Source organism: Plasmodium inui, assembly GCF_000524495.1.
Source record: "Plasmodium inui San Antonio 1 unplaced genomic scaffold supercont1.3, whole genome shotgun sequence".
NCBI classification, from domain to species: domain Eukaryota; phylum Apicomplexa; class Aconoidasida; order Haemosporida; family Plasmodiidae; genus Plasmodium; species Plasmodium inui.
The window spans coordinates 420,114-438,365 of NW_008481837.1; the positions used below are offsets into that span (position 1 = coordinate 420,114).

The 18,252-nt window shown below is 45.1% G+C and overlaps 6 protein-coding genes across 6 annotated transcripts; 3 read left to right on the forward strand and 3 right to left on the reverse strand.

Annotated features, from left to right (window-relative positions):
* Positions 1-936: 936 nt before the first annotated feature.
* On the forward strand, positions 937-1,947 carry C922_00931 (hypothetical protein; the record flags this gene model as incomplete). Its single annotated transcript, XM_008816540.1, has 3 exons — positions 937-1,162; positions 1,403-1,556; positions 1,716-1,947. The coding sequence occupies 3 exons, from the start codon at positions 937-939 to the stop codon at positions 1,945-1,947; spliced, it is 612 nt and encodes a 203-aa protein (XP_008814762.1).
* A 566-nt stretch (positions 1,948-2,513) lies between these two features.
* Positions 2,514-6,872, reverse strand: C922_00932 (hypothetical protein; the record flags this gene model as incomplete). Its single annotated transcript, XM_008816541.1, has 1 exon — positions 2,514-6,872. One exon carries the CDS (start codon positions 6,870-6,872, stop codon positions 2,514-2,516), a length of 4,359 nt encoding a protein of 1,452 aa, XP_008814763.1.
* Positions 6,873-8,443: 1,571 nt separating this feature from the next.
* On the reverse strand, positions 8,444-10,786 carry C922_00933 (hypothetical protein; the record flags this gene model as incomplete). Its single annotated transcript, XM_008816542.1, has 1 exon — positions 8,444-10,786. One exon carries the CDS (start codon positions 10,784-10,786, stop codon positions 8,444-8,446), a length of 2,343 nt encoding a protein of 780 aa, XP_008814764.1.
* A 1,734-nt stretch (positions 10,787-12,520) lies between these two features.
* Positions 12,521-15,404, forward strand: C922_00934 (hypothetical protein; the record flags this gene model as incomplete). Its single annotated transcript, XM_008816543.1, has 4 exons — positions 12,521-12,616; positions 12,790-12,838; positions 12,994-15,043; positions 15,218-15,404. The coding sequence occupies 4 exons, from the start codon at positions 12,521-12,523 to the stop codon at positions 15,402-15,404; spliced, it is 2,382 nt and encodes a 793-aa protein (XP_008814765.1).
* Positions 15,405-15,831: 427 nt separating this feature from the next.
* C922_00935 (hypothetical protein) lies at positions 15,832-16,212 on the forward strand (the record flags this gene model as incomplete). The annotated part of the gene is made up of 1 exon (XM_008816544.1): positions 15,832-16,212. One exon carries the CDS (start codon positions 15,832-15,834, stop codon positions 16,210-16,212), a length of 381 nt encoding a protein of 126 aa, XP_008814766.1.
* A 418-nt stretch (positions 16,213-16,630) lies between these two features.
* C922_00936 (hypothetical protein) lies at positions 16,631-17,965 on the reverse strand (the record flags this gene model as incomplete). The annotated part of the gene is made up of 1 exon (XM_008816545.1): positions 16,631-17,965. The coding sequence occupies one exon, from the start codon at positions 17,963-17,965 to the stop codon at positions 16,631-16,633; it is 1,335 nt and encodes a 444-aa protein (XP_008814767.1).
* Positions 17,966-18,252: the final 287 nt, after the last annotated feature.

An 18,252-nucleotide genomic window follows, 5' to 3' on the forward strand; every position in this document is an offset into this window, starting at 1 on the left:
GGCTAACCCAGTGGATGGCAAGCGGCTAACCCAGTGGATGGCAAGCGGCTAACCCAGTGGATGGCAAGCGGCTAACCCAGTGGATGGCAAGCGGCCAATCCAGTGGAAATCAACCCGCATGGGAAAAAATGCTCGAAATGGAAGATTTCCCTGCCGTTCACATGGAACACGAAAAATTAACTCGTTTAACTAACTCACCTTCCGCGAACGCAAGGGGGAAGGGGCGCATGGCATGTGCACGCATAGATATATGCATAGCTACGCGCATATACCTACACTCAACGGTGCGTGTCGCGCCATGAGCAGCATAATCCGGTTGGCACAAAACGTAGCACACGCGCAGTAGGCGCCAAACTTGGTAACGCTGTGGAGCGACCCCTGTATCGCCCCTCCCCCGTGAAGAGCGGTGCATTGACGCCAAAAAAACGGCCAAAAAAGCAGTGCAGAAAAACGGTGCGGAAAAGGCCCATAGTGAGCGGCAAATGTACATTTTGTTATTCTCCACTAGTGATAAAAAAAAAAAAAAAGTAAAATAAAATAAATTAGCACAAAAAAAAGGTTCCCTATCCTGTTAGGAAAAAAAAAGAAGAAAAAAAAAATATATAAAATCGTATAAACCTCTTCAACAGAGAATGTAGAGTCCTTTTTTTTTTTTGGATCCCCAAGTGGCTTACGTCTCTCCCCTTTTTTACTGTCCTCCCTTGATACATAAAAAAAGTTTACACAAAATTGGTGCAAAATTGGACCGATATTGCGCCTAAATTGGGCCCTGTCTACGCTTCGCAGTAGCCGAAATGTGACTTGCCTCATGGTGACCCCGAGGGAAAGCGTAACAAATCATTCGAGCCGATCCTTGTGACGTCTGTCCTCTCATGTGTGTCGTCTGAGCGTGGACGTACTTCCAATCTGGTTTCCCTTCCTGTTGTCCGTAAAAACATGAACCATGTATGGCTGGGAACGCTAATCATCCTTCTCCACCTCTTTTTGAGGTGCACGTGTTACCAAATGATATATGTCGCTTTCCTTGACGAGAAAAATGACTCCAGCGATCTGAATAACCTGTCGTGTTCCTGGCGATACTACTGCCAAGAGGAATTTCACTTTTGCGAATACGGCTGTAGTTCGAAGAAAAATCTGAAGGCAGGATACAACCTCCTTAACAGTAAGGCGGAAAGATTGCACAGGGAGATTTTACCAATCGGTGGACTTTTCAAAGTGGAAAAATTAAGGCAACCTGGATGAGGGCATAGAGAGCAGCACCTGTGGGATGTCTCCAAGAAGTAGTTAAATGTGGAGGGTCGCACGACTACGCCTCAATTTGTGAATCTCATCACAGCCAAATGGACGTGTATATATTTTTTCCCTCAACAGCTTCCCCCCCGCCCGCTTTTTCTTTTCTTAGCCACCAATATGAGAGAAAACTGTTTCATCAATGTCGAGTGCGAGAATCAGCAGATTTACTTCGACTCCGAGGATCCAGTGCACTTCCTCTTTTTCGCCAAGCCGTTCTTTCGCATCAACCGGGATTTCACCCTGTATGTTCACCTGGCCCAGAGGTAAGGGGAGCGGGAAAACTGCTCTATGCAAATGGAGGTTTACACGTCGGTTCATACGTTGGTTCACACGTCGGATCACACATCGGATCACACACCGGTCTTCACTTCACCTTGCGGGCACGCTTCATATTCCCCCCGACCCCTACTACCCCTCCGAAGGAACAACGGAGCAGGCGAACGTGCGCATCATGGAAATGAACGAACGGAGTCTACCATCTGGCGAGGACTGCGCCTCATATGGGAAAAAACAAATCAGTGGAGACGATCCATATCGAAGAATCATAAAAGGATTTTAATCAAGTTATTAATATGTCTAATTTTAATCCATATGATTTTTTGTTATCTCTACATATATACGTACTTCTATTTGGACAAGCACGAGGAGGGGTAGCCCCGTCAGCGCACTCAATTAATGTGTGCGTGGGGGGTAGAAGGAAGATTTGCTCCGTTCCTACGGTACACCGTGGCTCCTAGCCAGGAGGGAACAATCACACTGAGGACAATAAAAAAATAAAAAAAAAAAGGGGGAGTGCAGATAAGTAAAGAAAAAAATGCAACACAGTGAGAGGAGGCACAAACGAGCAACACTGCTTAAAAAAACGGGGAAGGCATACGCGCATTGTCGTGTCTGCCCTATTGAAGCACCGTGTGAGGAAAGAAGCACGGCTTTGCTCAGTGTGCACAAATGAGAGGAGGATTTTTCCTTCCACACTTTGTAATGCTTAACGCGGGAATGTGCCATTTTAATGATTAATATTTTGGTTATCATTTTAATGACTATCTTATTTTATCTTATTCATCTCTTTATCTATTTTTCTTTTTTTCTTTTTTGTTCTGTTCAAATAGCCATTCGGCTGATTTCTCCCCAAATGGTGTAAGCCCGGGCAACCACCTCATCCCCCTTTCCCGCACAAGCAAGAACGTAATGGTAATTGCCGAGGTACTCCTCCCCTTTGTCTATGCCTCATTATCACTTCGCCTAACCAGCTTGCAATGCTTGGCTGCGTGGTCCATGTGGTCCGTGTGATCGATGCACACTTTGGATGCGGAGACCTTTGAAGCGACCCAGTCCTGGTTCGCCGCCCCGGGAAGGCGCGCATCTCGTCCGGGGATCAACCGATCGGCGTAGCTTTCGCTGTGTTGTTCGGTGCACCCTTCGTTGTAGCCGTATCCGCTTCCATAACTAACCTCCGCAATGGAGACCGTCTGGCTGTCCGCCCCGGCACCCCCCCGAGGAGTGGCCTCCGAACTAGCACTGACACCACACTGTTGGACTTCCCCTCCGTAGCCAATGCCCTTGCGCAGGTTATCACCCCCCCTGCTGCTGTATCCATTTGAATAACCCGCATTCACAGGATGATGCTCACCTGGGTACACATCGTCGTCATTAAAATCCCACTTGACATTCTCCAGACTGAACGGGACATCCTCTCTATGCATGTTATAATAAGCGATCTCATCATCATGCACACGAGGCAGTTCCCTAGTAGGAGATTCTTTCCCCTTGCCATCCACGTGCCATCCATTTCCATTTATCACTTCATGGCTGTCCCTCCCTCGGTCCAAGTCTTCAAGTGAGTTGCCATTTTTACAAAATATTTCACCAGCTGCTTTCTCATGGAAATGATAATTCTTGTATTCTCTCAGATTGTAAAATGACGTCTTCTCGGTAGCACTATCACCATGGGTATTATTTTCCTCTCTAATGGATAACTTCTGTTCCTCCTCTGTCGTTTTGTTACCCCCAGCAAAGCTTCTCTCTTCCGCCATTTTTGCCTGACCTGTCACGGTGACGTTTCTCCTGTATGTGTTTTCAACTTTTGGAGCTTTCCCCCGTAAGGCGCCACTTCCTCTGTGTACATATTCTCCTCTTACTTTCTCTCCCCAATTGGTAACCCCCAAGTGGCTTCTACTCTTTTCATTTTCCACCCCGTTTGTACAAATCGGTGCATTGGTATTAGCACCACCTTGCCGTTTAAGAGTCGCACTTATCTCAACCGCAGAGTGGTCCCTCGCCTGGGGAACCCCGTGGAGCTTGTCCCCCCTGTAGCAGCCCCCATCTGTGGAGTTGTTTCCATTCTGAATAAACTCTGTCTGGCTACCCCACTGGGAATTCTGCCCATTTGCGGCTGGTTGGATGGCTACTTTGGCTGATTCCCTCCCATGGTTTCCCCTGTTAAGTAGCAAGTTGTACCTTCTCAAAATAGACATGTAATAAATTTGAAATTGCTTCTTCCTGCTGTCTGTCGTAAAAAAAAGACGCTTCTTCCTGTCATAGCATTTTGGTATACTCTGAATGTCTCCATGGTGCTTTATCACATTGTGTAGAAATATGGCCTGCTTGCGTGCGTAGTCCATGATGAAGAGGTCGTTGTCGTCCCAATGGGTAGGTAGTTTTCCCTCCTCCGCATTTTCGCAGTTGTTGTCCCTGGTGTTGTCCCATCTGTTTTTTTCACTCTGGAAACGGAAAACGAACGGCTTGGTGTAGTTCAGAAAGTAGCCACTGGGCTCCGCATCCTCCTCGTAAGAGGTGTAGAGGAAGGTGAAGCGGTTCCCCTCCCCCGTCCCATCGTCCATTTTAACTGCGTTCAAGTGGTCCCGAAAGAGAGGCTGCAAATCCACGTGGAACCCAAAGAGGGAACACAAATGGATACATATAATCTCAGTGATGGCCAAAAAATGAAGAACAAATTTTAATTGTAAAAATTCATTCCTTTTAATTAAGTCCAAGTGTAGGACGTCCTCCACCGGTGGAAATATGTGCGTTGGGAAGAGGTCAATGAGGCTTTCTACACGAATGAACTCTGCCAGGGGAGTGAATCTTTCGACGGGAATGAACTCTTCGAGGGGAGTGAATTCTTTGCCAAGATGATGAAACAGCTTTTCCGCCTCCTCTGTAATGTCCCCATGACTACAAATCAGCACATTGGAACTGTTAAAATGAAAATGGAAGGGAAAATTATTAACCAGGTAATGTCCTTTCGTAACTAACTTGCTTATTCTTACCTTGTTCGTTAGCCCCCTTCCATTCAGTATACTCCCAATCTCTCTATCCACTTCATCGTTGTATAGACATACGTACACAGGTTCGAATGCATTCCTGGAGAGGTTCTCACTGGATGGGTAATTATTCTCCAGATTGTCCTCCCCCCGATGGAGATTCACAGAAGGGAAAAAATGAACTCCATTTTTACAAATCTTTACCGAAATGTACATATGTTTTTCCCTTTCACAATTTAGCTTCTGAGATTCTATCATGTAAAGAGTATCAGGGAGTAACCCTTCTTTTTCAAATTCTTCTTTCCGTTTTGAGCTGATTAAGATAAGTCTTTTGTTTACGACTCCTTCCTTAATTTGGTTCAGTGGGATGAAAACAAAGTAGCATTTAATCGTACCATTTTTTTCGTCTTTGTCTTGTCTTCCCATTTTGTCTTCCCCAGGTTTGTGACCATCTAAGGCTCCACCCTCCCTACACATCACCTTCTGGGATGTCCCACCTTTTCCTTCACAAAATGTCTTTATTTTTATGCTTAACAAATCGCTAGCATATTTATATGGCAATATCACATTTTCGATACGCATGCCTGGAACTTTCAATTGCACATCGGTAATGTTCAAATTAATTTCCACCACACGCTCGATATTCTTTATTTTGTTTATCGTCAGTATGATGTTAGAGGCATATTTGTACTTGTGCGTCATGGGGGCAATGTCGAATACGCTTCTGTCATTCACCTGCGTGTTTAACACGTTGCTCATTTGGGGACCCATCGAGGGATGCAACTCATACTTCATGCGATCCCGATTCGCGCAATTATGCTCACTGGAAGAGGTACACCCATCATCCTTTCTTCTCTCCGGCCACCCCTTCCGCTTATACAAATAATCAGAAATGATGCTTGAATATTCAAATGTCTCCGCCTCAGGGTAGTATGCACTGTATGCCTCTTCCACCTGCTTCTGTTTCTTCAGATCTGGGTGTACAACGTGACTCTTCTTTCCGGATGAGCGCCCGTTCGTCAATCTGGAAGTCTCCCCCATGAGATAGGCCATAGCGCCCGTCACCACATTGCTTTCCCCAAATAGGTTGGCCCCACTAGGTTTTATTTTGCAACATTTGGAGTGGTCATGCGAGTTGGTCTTCCCACCCAAGTTGCTCTGCCCACCCGATTTTCTGCTCCCCAACTGGGGAAAGCTCCTTTTATCACCGAACTGGCTCAGGTATTTTTTTACATTTGTATCCTCCTCCCTTTTCGTCGCATACCCACCTTGCCCAACTTTAATTTTGTCCTTTTCTCCCCCAGGAAAGAAGATATTATTGTCCATCTGATACATTTTTTTCAAACCATGTTCATCGCTTAGCTTAACTTTTTCTCCATGTCGGAAAGGATCCACGCTGCGAATCGTGGTATCCTTCCTCATCGCAGTCCCTTTGCTTCTTCCCCCACCCATCTCTTCGTCTTCCTCTTGAAGGTACACGTCTATAAAATCGTTTATGGTGCCTCTAAACGCGTTATATATGTTTTCCATGACGAAGGAATTTTGGCCCTTCAACGTCCTTTCGATAGTCTTCACTATGCTAAGTTTGTCCTGGTTTCTGCTGTGTGCATTTTCGCATACCCCGTTTGGCTTCCTCTCCACGCCTTCATTGGGGAGGGATTTATTAAAACTGTTAACCAGAAACAACTTCTCGAGGTTCAACGATTTGTACGCCTCCTTCGTTTTGTTAAGAAAGTGGCACACGTTGTCCTTTTCGCCTTCTTCTATTTTTTCGCCCGCTTCGCCTTCCTCTATTTTTTCGCCCCCTTCGCTGTCTAGCTCACTTGGCACCTTATCGCAAACGAACGGTTGTTCATTCGATGGTGCGGCGTCCTTCACCACGCACGAATATTTCTGCCCTTCTGCTTCTCTGCTAGCCACCCCCTCCTCGTCTTTCACTCCTCCCCTTAGAACAATTTCGAATTCCTCAAAATGTTTCAACTCCTTAGTGTCTTCTCCCCCTCGTCCATGGTCACTTGGGATGCTTTGTACTGACAGTACGCTGTCCAGACAAGGCACCACGGGGATGTCCTCCCCTCTGATCATTCCCCTAAGTTCATCATTTTTTCGTTTTAACTTTTGTTTCACGCTTTCTGTGTTTGTCAGCTTTAGCGCCTCTTCCAAGTAGGAGCTCTTTATGCGGCTGAAGTTGACTCCGGGAATGTTGCCATGTGGGTTGGCGGCGTTAGCGGGGGTTACGCAGGTTGCGGCGTTCGCAGTGCCAAGCGAAGCAATTTTGGGGCTCCCCTTTTTGGCATTCTTGCCTCTCTTCCTCATTGATGCCTTTTTTTCAAAATTGCTTTTTAAGACACACAAAAGTGAAAACGCAAGTGAGACAGGTTGCCAATGTTATTAACCTACTTGTATTTCAGAAAAGTATAGTGAAAGAACAAAATTGGAGGATTTTTTTCCTTTTTTTTCTTTTTTTTTTTTCGTACATCCTTAGGTACCAATCTGTCCATACCTACATACGACCGATCACATGCCCTGTATTTATCCCCTCAAAATAATTTCACAAAAAAGGTGTGTACTCTGTAGGAGGAACTTCCAGACAAATAAAAAACAAACTACACAACACCCAAGCGTGTGGCTTCCATATGGTACACGCACTATGCTTAATAAAAATGTTAAAAAAAGAAAAAAAAGGGGGAGACTTCTTTTCAGCAATGAGACAGACCTATACATATTCAATTTCGCGACTTCGTGTGTGCCCCATGCATATGTTGCATCATTCCGCATTTTCCATTTCCGCGGGACGCTCACACGAGGTCCAACTTGTACACAGCAAAGTTACTAAGTGTATAATTTTTATACATGTTGGTGAGGAAAAAAAAAAAAAAAAAAAGGATAGCATATCGAATGGTGCTCATCTTGCAGAATGCCAATTTGACAGTTGAAAAAATAGAACAAAGCAAAATAACCCCCCAGTTGGCCCCTTTTCTCACAAACGAAACATGTTTGTTTAATGCGTGTGGGCGGAAGGAAAAGCCTCTTCAAGGACAATCTCCTTCCCGCGTGTATGCTCATCGTGCGAAAAAAAAATAAAATAATGTCTATGGCGTGGGGAGAGGTGCACTCAGCAGGGGCACACACACATTTGTATTCACGGAGACTATTCCTTTTGGAAATTTTGGACAGATTGGACAGATTGGTTGTTTGGCACTCGACAAGTGGGTACGCACACAGGTACAGCATAACGTAGGCCACACACCTCATTCGAATGTGCAGCCCACTTCCATCAATGTACAACCATCGTCCAATTTGTTTTGTGGCACTCCAGTGGGAGCACACACGTGAGATACACAAAATGGAAAAGCCAAAGGGGGATAAAGCGATTATCCCCACTTCCCATTTGCTTCTTTTAGTTATTCTCCCGATCAAACCCTCGAAATAGAGGCCGCATAACAGCCTTTAAATTTTTTTTTCCTTTTAACACGTACCAAATGGAAAGTAAGTTTACAAAGGATGCTCTACTGGAGAGTATAAAAAAAATGGGATAAGAAACATCCATTGCCATATCTTCACGTAACGAAAAAAGGGTGGGACAGCAGACTGGGTAAATGAAACTAGCTGTCGTTTTTTTCATTAACAGGTAAGATAAAACGAGGGTAAACTAGCCAAAATGGGTGGAAAAAAAAAAATTAACAACAACGGTGATCATGGCTGTGGATACGGCAGAGGGGGGGACAAAAAAATGCCTGCACAAATCATAACGAAATAGTCGCAAAGGAAGCAGCTGCACCGTTGCAACGAATGACACTCGTGGCACAGACGTGCCGCTACTCGAATGAACGGGGATATTCCGAAGGGCCACCTGAACAAAAGGGCCATGCCATCTCTTTCGTTCTTCACGCCACTTCCGCAACTACGTGCCACTTATGAGCTGAAACAATTTTGCAGTTGGCGAAATGGCTCAACAAATGCACATTTTCATTGTTCCTGTTTTGCAACAACACCTTAACATACTGTTTCGTGTGCCCAATAAGGTCATCACTTTTTGTGGACACTTCCGTGAATAAAACCCTTTGCGTAGTTCCTTCCAAAAATTTGTAATTGTTCATATAGGAAAGAAACGCATCCGTTATTTCTCTCGATCTTTTTTTCACAATTTTCGTGTTAATTTTCTTCATGCCATAAGCTACAGTGCCCCTTCTGGGATAAAACTGGGAAATATTAAGTATCGGAAATTGATATTTTTTTACCAAGTCGACAGTTTGGACGTGATCTTTCTCCATTTCGTATGGAAATCCGCATATAATATCCGTTGCAATGGTTATATTTGGAACATCCTTCCTTAGATTTTCCACTAAGTATATAAAATCTTCAATTTGATATTCCCTGTTCATATTTTTTAACACTCCGTTACTGCCGCTCTGAACAGGGATGTGAATAAACTCGTACATATTTTTATGCTTTAACAAATTGCATATATCTTTGACGTGTTTCAGAATGTACGGTGGGTTGGTCATGCCTAGGCGGATCATAACGTCGCTGCTGGAAATGGTGTCCAAAATTTCTTTCAGCAGTTTGACGATGTTGGTATTTAAATCGATTCCATACGCCCCTGTGTCTTCCGAGGTGAGCCAGATTTCTTTTATATTTTCCTCACTGCACACATGCTTTATTCTGTTAATAATGTCGGAGATGTTATAGCTAGCTAAGTCCCCTCTGGCAAATTTGGTCTTGCAGTAGGTGCAGTTTCCCAGGCACCCGTTGTTAATATTGATGATTTCTATGTACTTGTTTTTTCTTATTTTCGGGAGATTTAGTGAGGTCATTTTTTTTGCATGTTTCAGATAGCGCACGTTGTACCCGTTAATTACATTCTCCACGACGTCCACGATTTTGTCGATGTTGGTCACCCCCACGAGCGACACGTTTTCGAATATCTCCATGTCCTTCTCCGCCTGCGGCACACATCCGCAGACGATGATTTTGATGTCTCGGCGGGGGGCTGTGGCGGCCGCTCCCTTCACCGCACCCTTTTCCGTTTCCTTTGTCGCAACCTCCACTGCATCCTTTTCCATTTCCTCTGTCGCTCCCTTCATTGCTGCCCTTTTGACCAAACTCGAATCGCCCTTCTCGGGCGCACATGCACATGCTGCCTCCGCGCAGCAGCTGGATTCTCCCTTCCCACACCCGTTGTCACGCTCAAAATCCGAGATTCCAGAAGATGACGTTGTGAGATAATCCAAATGTTGGTCTTGTTCACCCCCCTCTGTTTGTCCCTTTTTCCCCAGTTCTCCATTCTTTCCCCTCTTCCCTTTTTTGTCCACTTGGCCAGTCGCCCTCCTCCTGGTGGCCTTATTCAACTTGTGCACGTAATTGATAATGGTCTTCATACTTTCCTCACTTGGATTCTTCACCGTGCAGCTATTAATTATGCACACATCGCACTCTTCCACACTTTTAACAAACTGAAATCCATAATTACCCAGCAGGCCCATCATAAATTCGGAGTCCGAGCTGTTGTGTGCGCATCCGAAGGACTTGAAATATATTTTGTACTTCTCCGGGAGGATGACCCCGCATTTGTTTAAGTTATCCGCAGATTGGAAATCTTCCTCTTCGTGGGGAAGTCCCTTTGGGGGGGTCCCCTTTGGAGGGACTCCCTTTGGGAAGACCCCCTTTTGGGGGGTTCCATTCCGAAGCCCATTCAGGTATTTCCCCCGGCTTCTATGTTTCGCTTTTATCTGCACAACGTTGTAAGTTGCTCGGTCATTTAGGTTGTTAATATCTTCGACATCGGTCAGGGTGCTCTCTTCGTTTTCTTCTTCTTCTGTTTCTTTTTCTTCTGCTTCTTCGGATGAGGAAGCTTCCTCCCTCTTCGTGCTCCCGCCATTGGTGTGGCTGCCTACCAGGCCATTCCCCCCCCGTGGGCTCTCTTCCCTCGCGTCAAGGAAATATGAGTCATCTTCTGAGCTGATAACAGAGGTGTCTTCATTCACGTGAACAATTTTGTCTGCTTCCGATTCGCTTTCCATCGATGCTAAGCTAGCCAAGGACTTCGCCTTACGTCCACTGGGATTCTTCCTCCTTACACTGTCCCTCCGTCTGTGTTTCTTCTTTTTGCCTTTTACAAACATGGAATTGAGTAGCTCCTTAATTTCTTTCTTCTTGTGCACACATATGTAGTACGTGCCGGTGGTGGCGACACAGAGCAGGGTCAAAAATTTTAATTTGCTGCTCATCCTGCTTCGACGAAGGGGGGTATATACTTTGTTCTAAAGGGATTATCCGATCTATGAGTCGCTTCGGAGGGGTGGAATGCATCAAGCTGATCTTAGGGTGCCTCCACAATAGTCATCCTTCGAACGCAATTTCTGCTCCTCTCCGGTGGTTTGCGTTTTCGTGCCACGATGCTTGTTCTTATGTGCTCTATGTCGGGGTTATGGAAACGTGATGTTTCTCTTTTCTCCTTTTTCTTCCTATTCACTTGTACGAATGACTACATGTCATGGCTCCTTCCTTTTCTGTGTTTCCTGCTTCTTACGATACCTAATTAGCTGTCCCCGCTCGTCAGTCATCTAAAAGGCGGAAAATTACTTAAATCAGAGAACGAAGGAAAGTCGACAACAAAGGCCAAACTGCGACGTTGTGTTTTGCCGTTTTGTCGAAGCGTTGCTATAACGCTTTTGCTATCCTTTCAGTTGGAGAAGAGAAAGTGGGTCAGAGAGACGAACCAAGGAAAGAAGCAACCAAAATGGATAAACAGAAAAAAGAAAAAAACTGAGAATTTAACTTTGTAGAAATCCATTTACAGAAAAGAGAAAAAAAAAAACCCAAACAAATATCGCAGAAACGGTTGCTCGTTACATGCTAAATATATAAATTGAATATTTTATTTTATTTTTTTACTGCAAAATTTTTCCTCGATCCCATTTGCTCAAAGACGAATCTGACACCGTGCACGTATATTGGAGCATACGACATAATCGTTGGAGTGCCTAATTTTACCAACTGATAGAATCAGTTATGCTCCTTTTTATTACCTGCCAAAGTGTTGGACACCAGAAGAGTTACTCTTAAATGCGTGTGGTGTAACGTCGAGTCAGCATAGGGATGGGGGGAGCCCGACTTTACAGTTGCCCCGCTGCACATATTCAGAACATTAGCCAAAATGTTTGGGCCGTGGTCGGCCCCACGAGGCACATAAAAAGGGAGCAGAAGGACAGCTAGGCGACACAATGTGGTGGGGAATGCTAGGAAGTAATTTTTCTACATCGAAAAGGAAGCAGGAACAAAAAAAAAAGCAGGGTGGAATTTTTTTTTTTTAAAGACCAGCCCCAAGAATTGCACAATTTTGCCATCCAGAATATTTTCGAGGAAAGAGAAAAGGCACAATTGCGGGGTTACATATCGACCAATTTTGCAAGAGAGATATTTTAAGAAGAAGAAGAAAGAAAAAAAAAACACCCAAAGGGAGACACTAAACGGGGTAGGTACCCTACGGATAGGCAGCCCCAAATGTGTTTCAATTGGGAAGATCACTACTCAGTCAGTTTTATTTGCCTGTGCGGGTGATATCTGCCACTAAAGGGAGGAAACAAAAAGAAGAAGGGCCCTCCATGTGTGCACACCTTTTGAGGGGGCAGCACAAGAAACCGGTGGAGACTGAAGAAAGGAGCACAAGACCAACGGAGAGACGATCGCACGGAGGATGGGAGACTACCCCTGCGCGACGTAAACCTATGCAGAAATTGCCCCCTTAAGAAAAACCTGACCCCTGATTGGAAAACTCGCAACGGTTGCATACCGCCCATTTAGCTTTCCTCTTCTCGGGGGGAGGCGCCAAAGAAGCGTGTGTCCGATCAGGCCCATTCTGGTGTCCTCCCCCCTGAAAGGTAGTATAGCCCCGATCTGCCTTCCCCCAGCCCCCCGTCTTCACACAAAACAGGATAAACTTTCAAATGGAGAGCGGTAAAATGGTGGACGTGCCGAGGCATTACCGAAAGTACTACGTCTCGTACAAGAAGATTAAAAGGACTATACTCAAGATGGGGCACAAGTACAAAAAGAAGGTACGCACAAGAGAGCCCTACTCGGCAGCGAGGGGCTGCTTTTGCTGCGACCCCTCCGCGTATGTGTGTGCATGTGTATGAGCACACGCTTGGGCGAACTCTGCGTCCGTTCCCCCCCCACACACCGCCTTATATCGCCGCACCACATCACCACACATTTTCCTCCCCTGAAGCTCGAGAAGGACTTCATGCGAAGTGCTGCCAGGAGGGTTGACGAGCAGGGTTAAACTGAGCGTTGTTAGTAGCGTCGTTATAAGCGTCGTTAGTATCGTCGTTAGAAGGGCCGTTAACAACCTCCTTAGTAGGGCATGTGCGCGCATCCCCTCTCTCGTCGCCCAGCCTAACTGCCCCTTGTGTGCCTCCCCCCACCCCCACAGGCATAAAACTGCTGCCCCCCTTCTTGTTCAACGACCTCATCACCCAGGAAATCAAAAAGATAAACAAATTTTCGGAAAAAAAATACGACGAAATTATCGACAGCCTGATGACAACCTACAAGCAGCTGAAGTCGGTCGAGAGCTACCGCGACAAAAACGAAGAAGAAGAATTGGAGAAGAAGATAGACTTAATAGGCTGTGATATTGTGCATTTTGACTTTTACATTCACAAGAATTGCAAAATATTAATGAAGTTGGGTTTTTTTTTCGATCATGTAATGAGCATCTCCATCAACCAGTGGCTGCTCCTTGGCTTAATAAAGGAGAAGTTCTGCAACATCAATGTGGACGAGTTGGTGGTGTATCTCTCCCTCTTGTATGCCCTGCACCGTTCGAAGTGTGCAGCTAACACATACAGTGCCGCTGACCCATACAGTGCAGCTACCCCCCCAGAGGGCAAGACCTGGGTTCCACCCGAGATCTTCGAACGCACATCAACGAAGTTTCTAATGAAGTACGAGGACATCGTATACACCAAAGTCAAAATTGTAAAGCACCTGCCTTATTTAATATTTGGCCTAAGCAACCAGGACCTGGAGGCTCACTTCCGAAAATTCGTCCAAATGAAGAAGCGCAAACTCGCCGATGAGACAGGTGCAGACTTTGACCATACGCAGGGGAAAAACAAAGCGCTCAACGAATCTCAACAGATAACTTCGGTCTACTTGGACAATAAAGAAGCCACGTGTTACCGTAACCGAATTTTGAGATATGAGAACGCACAACTTATTCGGTTCAGATGGTACAACGACAACGATGGAGACCCCGAGAAAATCATTTTTATTGAGAGGAAGATTCACCACGAGGAGTGGACCGGAGAGACCTCCACGAAGGAGAGATTCGAGTTGGAGCAGAAGCACTTGTTCAAGTTTATGACTGGCCAAATGGACGTGCGGAAGTTTTTCCAAAAGAGGCGAACCGCAATGGGGAAGAAACCCACCCTTCTGAGAAGTCCTTCAGTGGCGAAAACTCCTTCTTCGATTAATTTGCACAAGAAAACGAAGAAGAACGAGGCGCTCGCTACGGAGATCCAAGCCATGATAACCAAAAATGGGCTGGAACCCATCATCAGAACATCCTACCTCAGATCGGCGTTCCAACTCAGTAACGACAACTCTGTCAGGATCTCCATCGACACAAACGTGTCCATGCTGAACGAATACGTACGAAAAAGAGACCATTGGTGTAGGTTAGCAGAGGAGGCCTTGCGAACAAATGAAATAAGGCGATTAAATTATGCAATAATAGAAGTCAAACTGAAAGTAGAGAAAATCCCACAGTGGGTCCAAGCCATACTAAACAGTAACCATTTTATTAACGCTTATAAGTATTCAAAATATCAAACAGCCATGGCTTTGTTACACCCGGAGAAAATTAAATACATTCCTGTCTGGATCCATGCTAATGTCCATGAAAAATTCAAGCCTAGCAATAATTATGCCGAATCCGTCCTCACAGGCTGTAGTAGTTCTGCAAAGGGAGATAACCCTAACGTCGATTCTATGCAGGCAGCAGTTGGGCTAACCATCGAAAGGGTTGGCATTATCGCCCCTGCACCAAGTGACCGCCACGAAATAATCCCCCTACAGTGGGAAAATAGTAACCTCCTTCTGAACAGAAGAAACAAAATTGATGCGAACGGTTATATACACCGAACGATCACCCCAGCCTCTCATGAGTCCCTAGAAAAATGGAACATGTTAGACAAGACTTCCCTCTGGCTGAGTCACAAATATAGCAGAAATAAAAATGCGCAGGAGAAAATCGACCTGCTGAAAATGGATCCCAAAATAAATTTTGCCGCGGAGAGAACTTTTCTTCATTACTCCCTGGTCTCCGTGTATATCACCTTGTTGGCACTTTTCTTAGAAAAATATAAAAATGAAAATGAGCATTTGGACATTGTCATTATTTTGCTCCTCGCAACTTCCTTCTCGTCTCTCATATCGTCCTACTTCCTCTTTTTGAAACGCATCGAGATTATTGAGCGGTACGGTGCATGTCAGTGTGTAATGATGACCCCCCAGGGGTGCCCGATCATCGCGACATTCCTTCTCCACGTTCACCCGACATCTTCTCACCGCTTCGCCGCGACATCCTTTCGCCACTTCGCCTGGGCATCCTTTCACCACTCCCCCGCGATACCACTTCCTCCCTTTTTTAGGCGAAAGACGAAGGAACCTCTGCTGGGACGCCGCCGCTTCGACAGCTTTTACAGCCCCCTCATTTTTTTACTCCTCCTCTTCTTCTCCATCATTTTGTCAATATATTTCAACTTCAACGTGAAGGCGATAAAGGCGGCGCGCTGGACCCCCTTCACCTTTTTGTGCGTCCCCTTTCGCGTAAAGTGAGCAAAATGGAGGAAACTTATCCCCGCGGAGGAAGCAAAATTTCGCGTACGCAATTCGCAGGTAAAGCACACTCAAAAAAAAGGAACCGTGTGCCATACGCTCACACCGTGTAACTTCCAAAAAGGTTCCCTCACCGATGGTATAGCTCCATTGGTTTTTTTTTTTTTTTGCGACACCTCCGCAACGGAGCTTTTCTTCTCTATTCTGCGCCCTCCTCATGTACCCCTTCGACAAGGCGAAATTGAAAAAAAAAGAAGAAAAAAAAAGCAATCCACGAAACGCGGTAATAAAAAAGAAAAAAAAAACCATGTGATGATCAAAAGGGATAATATAACAAAGCAGCGGAACACACAAATTTTTTAAAGGACTGCCCCCCCAGATGAAACCACCACAGTTAAATAGCCTGCCAAAAAATCCCCCCTGACAAATGATGAGAAAACTGTTTCGCAGCAACCCGCCGCAGCGATGCAACAGCAGAACACATTTTTACAAATACCTCACGACAGCAAAAAGCGAAACAACATCAGTTGAAAATTTCCTTAATGATCTCATGTCAGATGGCTGCAAAAGTTGGGAATACTACATCAAAGGAATAAATCCAGATTATGTGCCAAGGAAAGAAATGTATCATTTTTTGACAGAAAAAAAAATTAATGTGTGCAGAATGACTGTGTACGAAATTGAATGTTTTACGAAGTGGATACAAATGAGAAGACTGTATGGCAATCAGTTCCCCCGATTTCCATACGAAGTAACATTCGAGGACAAAATTAACCAACTGAGGGAGAAGTATCCCTTACAGGGATGACAAAAGAAAAATTGTTTGTAAAAAATTCTGGATTATTATCCAATGGGTGTGCCACACAAACAAATTGTGTATGAACATCTCCAGGTGAAAATGACGCCATGGGGAGACTTCCTCACTTTCGCCATTTTACGGTAAAAAGAAGAGTGCCATTTTTTGGCAACTTCCCTTCCCCCCCGTGTGGAAACCAAAAAGGAGGCAACCCCCTATTTGACAGAATTAAAAGCGCACCGACATGGCACACACTTTCAACGATGAAAGAACTTTAAAGCAGTCACCAAAAAAAATGATAAATAATGAATAGCGAATAATAAATAACGAATAATAAATAACGAATGATAAATACACAAACACGTGCACACTTGCGTTCATGTAGGAAGATACGAACGGATGTATTACCCCCTGGGTGGGCTACAGCTCGTCAGGACGGGCCTTTTTTTTTTTTGGACACATATGGCTTCGTTCTGTATATGAAAACCCCGTCGTCGTCCATATTATTTTCCTGATCGGTGTAGGACAGAATAAATCTATTTTTGTACTTGATTTTTTTCAGTAGCAAACTTAAGTATATATTTTCAAAATTTTCCTCTTGGTCCTTGTTCATACTTAGCGCGTGTATGCTTCGAAGGAGGGCGTCAACGTCGCTCTCCCCTCCGGTGAGGCGGCCATTTTTTTCCCCATCACAGGGGTCACTTTCGAGCGCGTCACTATCGTTAGCTCTGCTGTCAATAAAATCGTTCACGGCGTTTATCAACTGGTGAGAAAAAGACGGCTCCGCCGCTAGTAACTTTTTAATTTCGCCGAAAGGATCGTTTTCCGTTGGGGGACCGCGCGGTTCCTGCTCTGAATTGGCGCAGCCGTTATGGGGGCCCACATGGTTCGAGCACCGCATGTCGCTCACGTCTCTCATGCCCACGCCGCTAACATGGGTCACCTCTTCCACTTCGCCCTCCTCGCGGCGCATTTTGCTCCCGCTGGGCCGAAGCGCTACGTTCTCCGTTAGTAATAACAACTGGCCAATGATCACCAGCAAAGCCGTTTCGCACTTCAGTATCCGCTCCGTCAAATTGAAAAAGCGAAACTGCAATTTTCTAATTAAATAAATTTCAAGTTCTGAAAAGCCCCTCTCACAACCTACCATAAGAAGTATCTTCCCTCGCTCTGTACACAAAATGTCGCGTTCTAGGCAGCTGCCATTTCTCATAACCTCAGTATGTGCACACAGCTTCATCGTTTTCTCGTTACTATATCTGTCTATGTTCATTACAAACGAACTAAATGAGTAGTGAATAAAAACCTTTGGAAACTGTGTACACATGGCTTGTTCCAATCCAAGCTGAAGAGAATTTTTGATTTCTTCATTTTTTAAAACTTTACTTGATTCGTACGATTTATTTGCAAAATCGGAAAACACGATGACAATTTTTTTCACCCCTACGGAGGATAACTGCTGGAGAAATTTACTCAACACTTTTGGTCTTGGGATGCAAATGACAACATCGATGGGTATGTAGGTGTCTTCCGACTTTTGCAAATGTATCGGTGTTAACAGTTTAACTGTGTAATGCTTACTGCTCTCTTCAGTAATGACTCCTTCTCCTTTTCCCCGATTTATCACACCCACCTTCACAACCTGGTTCAGCTGAACCTTTAGGATACTCCTTAAATGGCTCGTCTGCCGCTCGTCCGTTTGGAAGAAGAACTCCCCCACCTCATTTTGGCGAATATTCTTCAGGCTCACGAGGATTAGGTTCATTGTCTGCTGCGATTCGCCGTTTGGCAGCTCAGATGTTTGCCCTTCTGACTTACTTCCTATATGCACCCTTGTCACAGAGCGAACGGCACAGTGTAGAGCAGTTACCCCTCAGGGGACTCCTGCGCGCAGATCCCTCCGCCGGGGTTGAAACTTCCCCCTAGGAGGTTTCCCCCTTTTATCAATTTGTGTACTTCAGAAATGTTTCTCAACCGTGTGTTCTTTGCACATTCTAAAGGCAGATAAAACAGGGTTGCCGAAGACGATTCTCACAAGGGGGGCTTACAAAC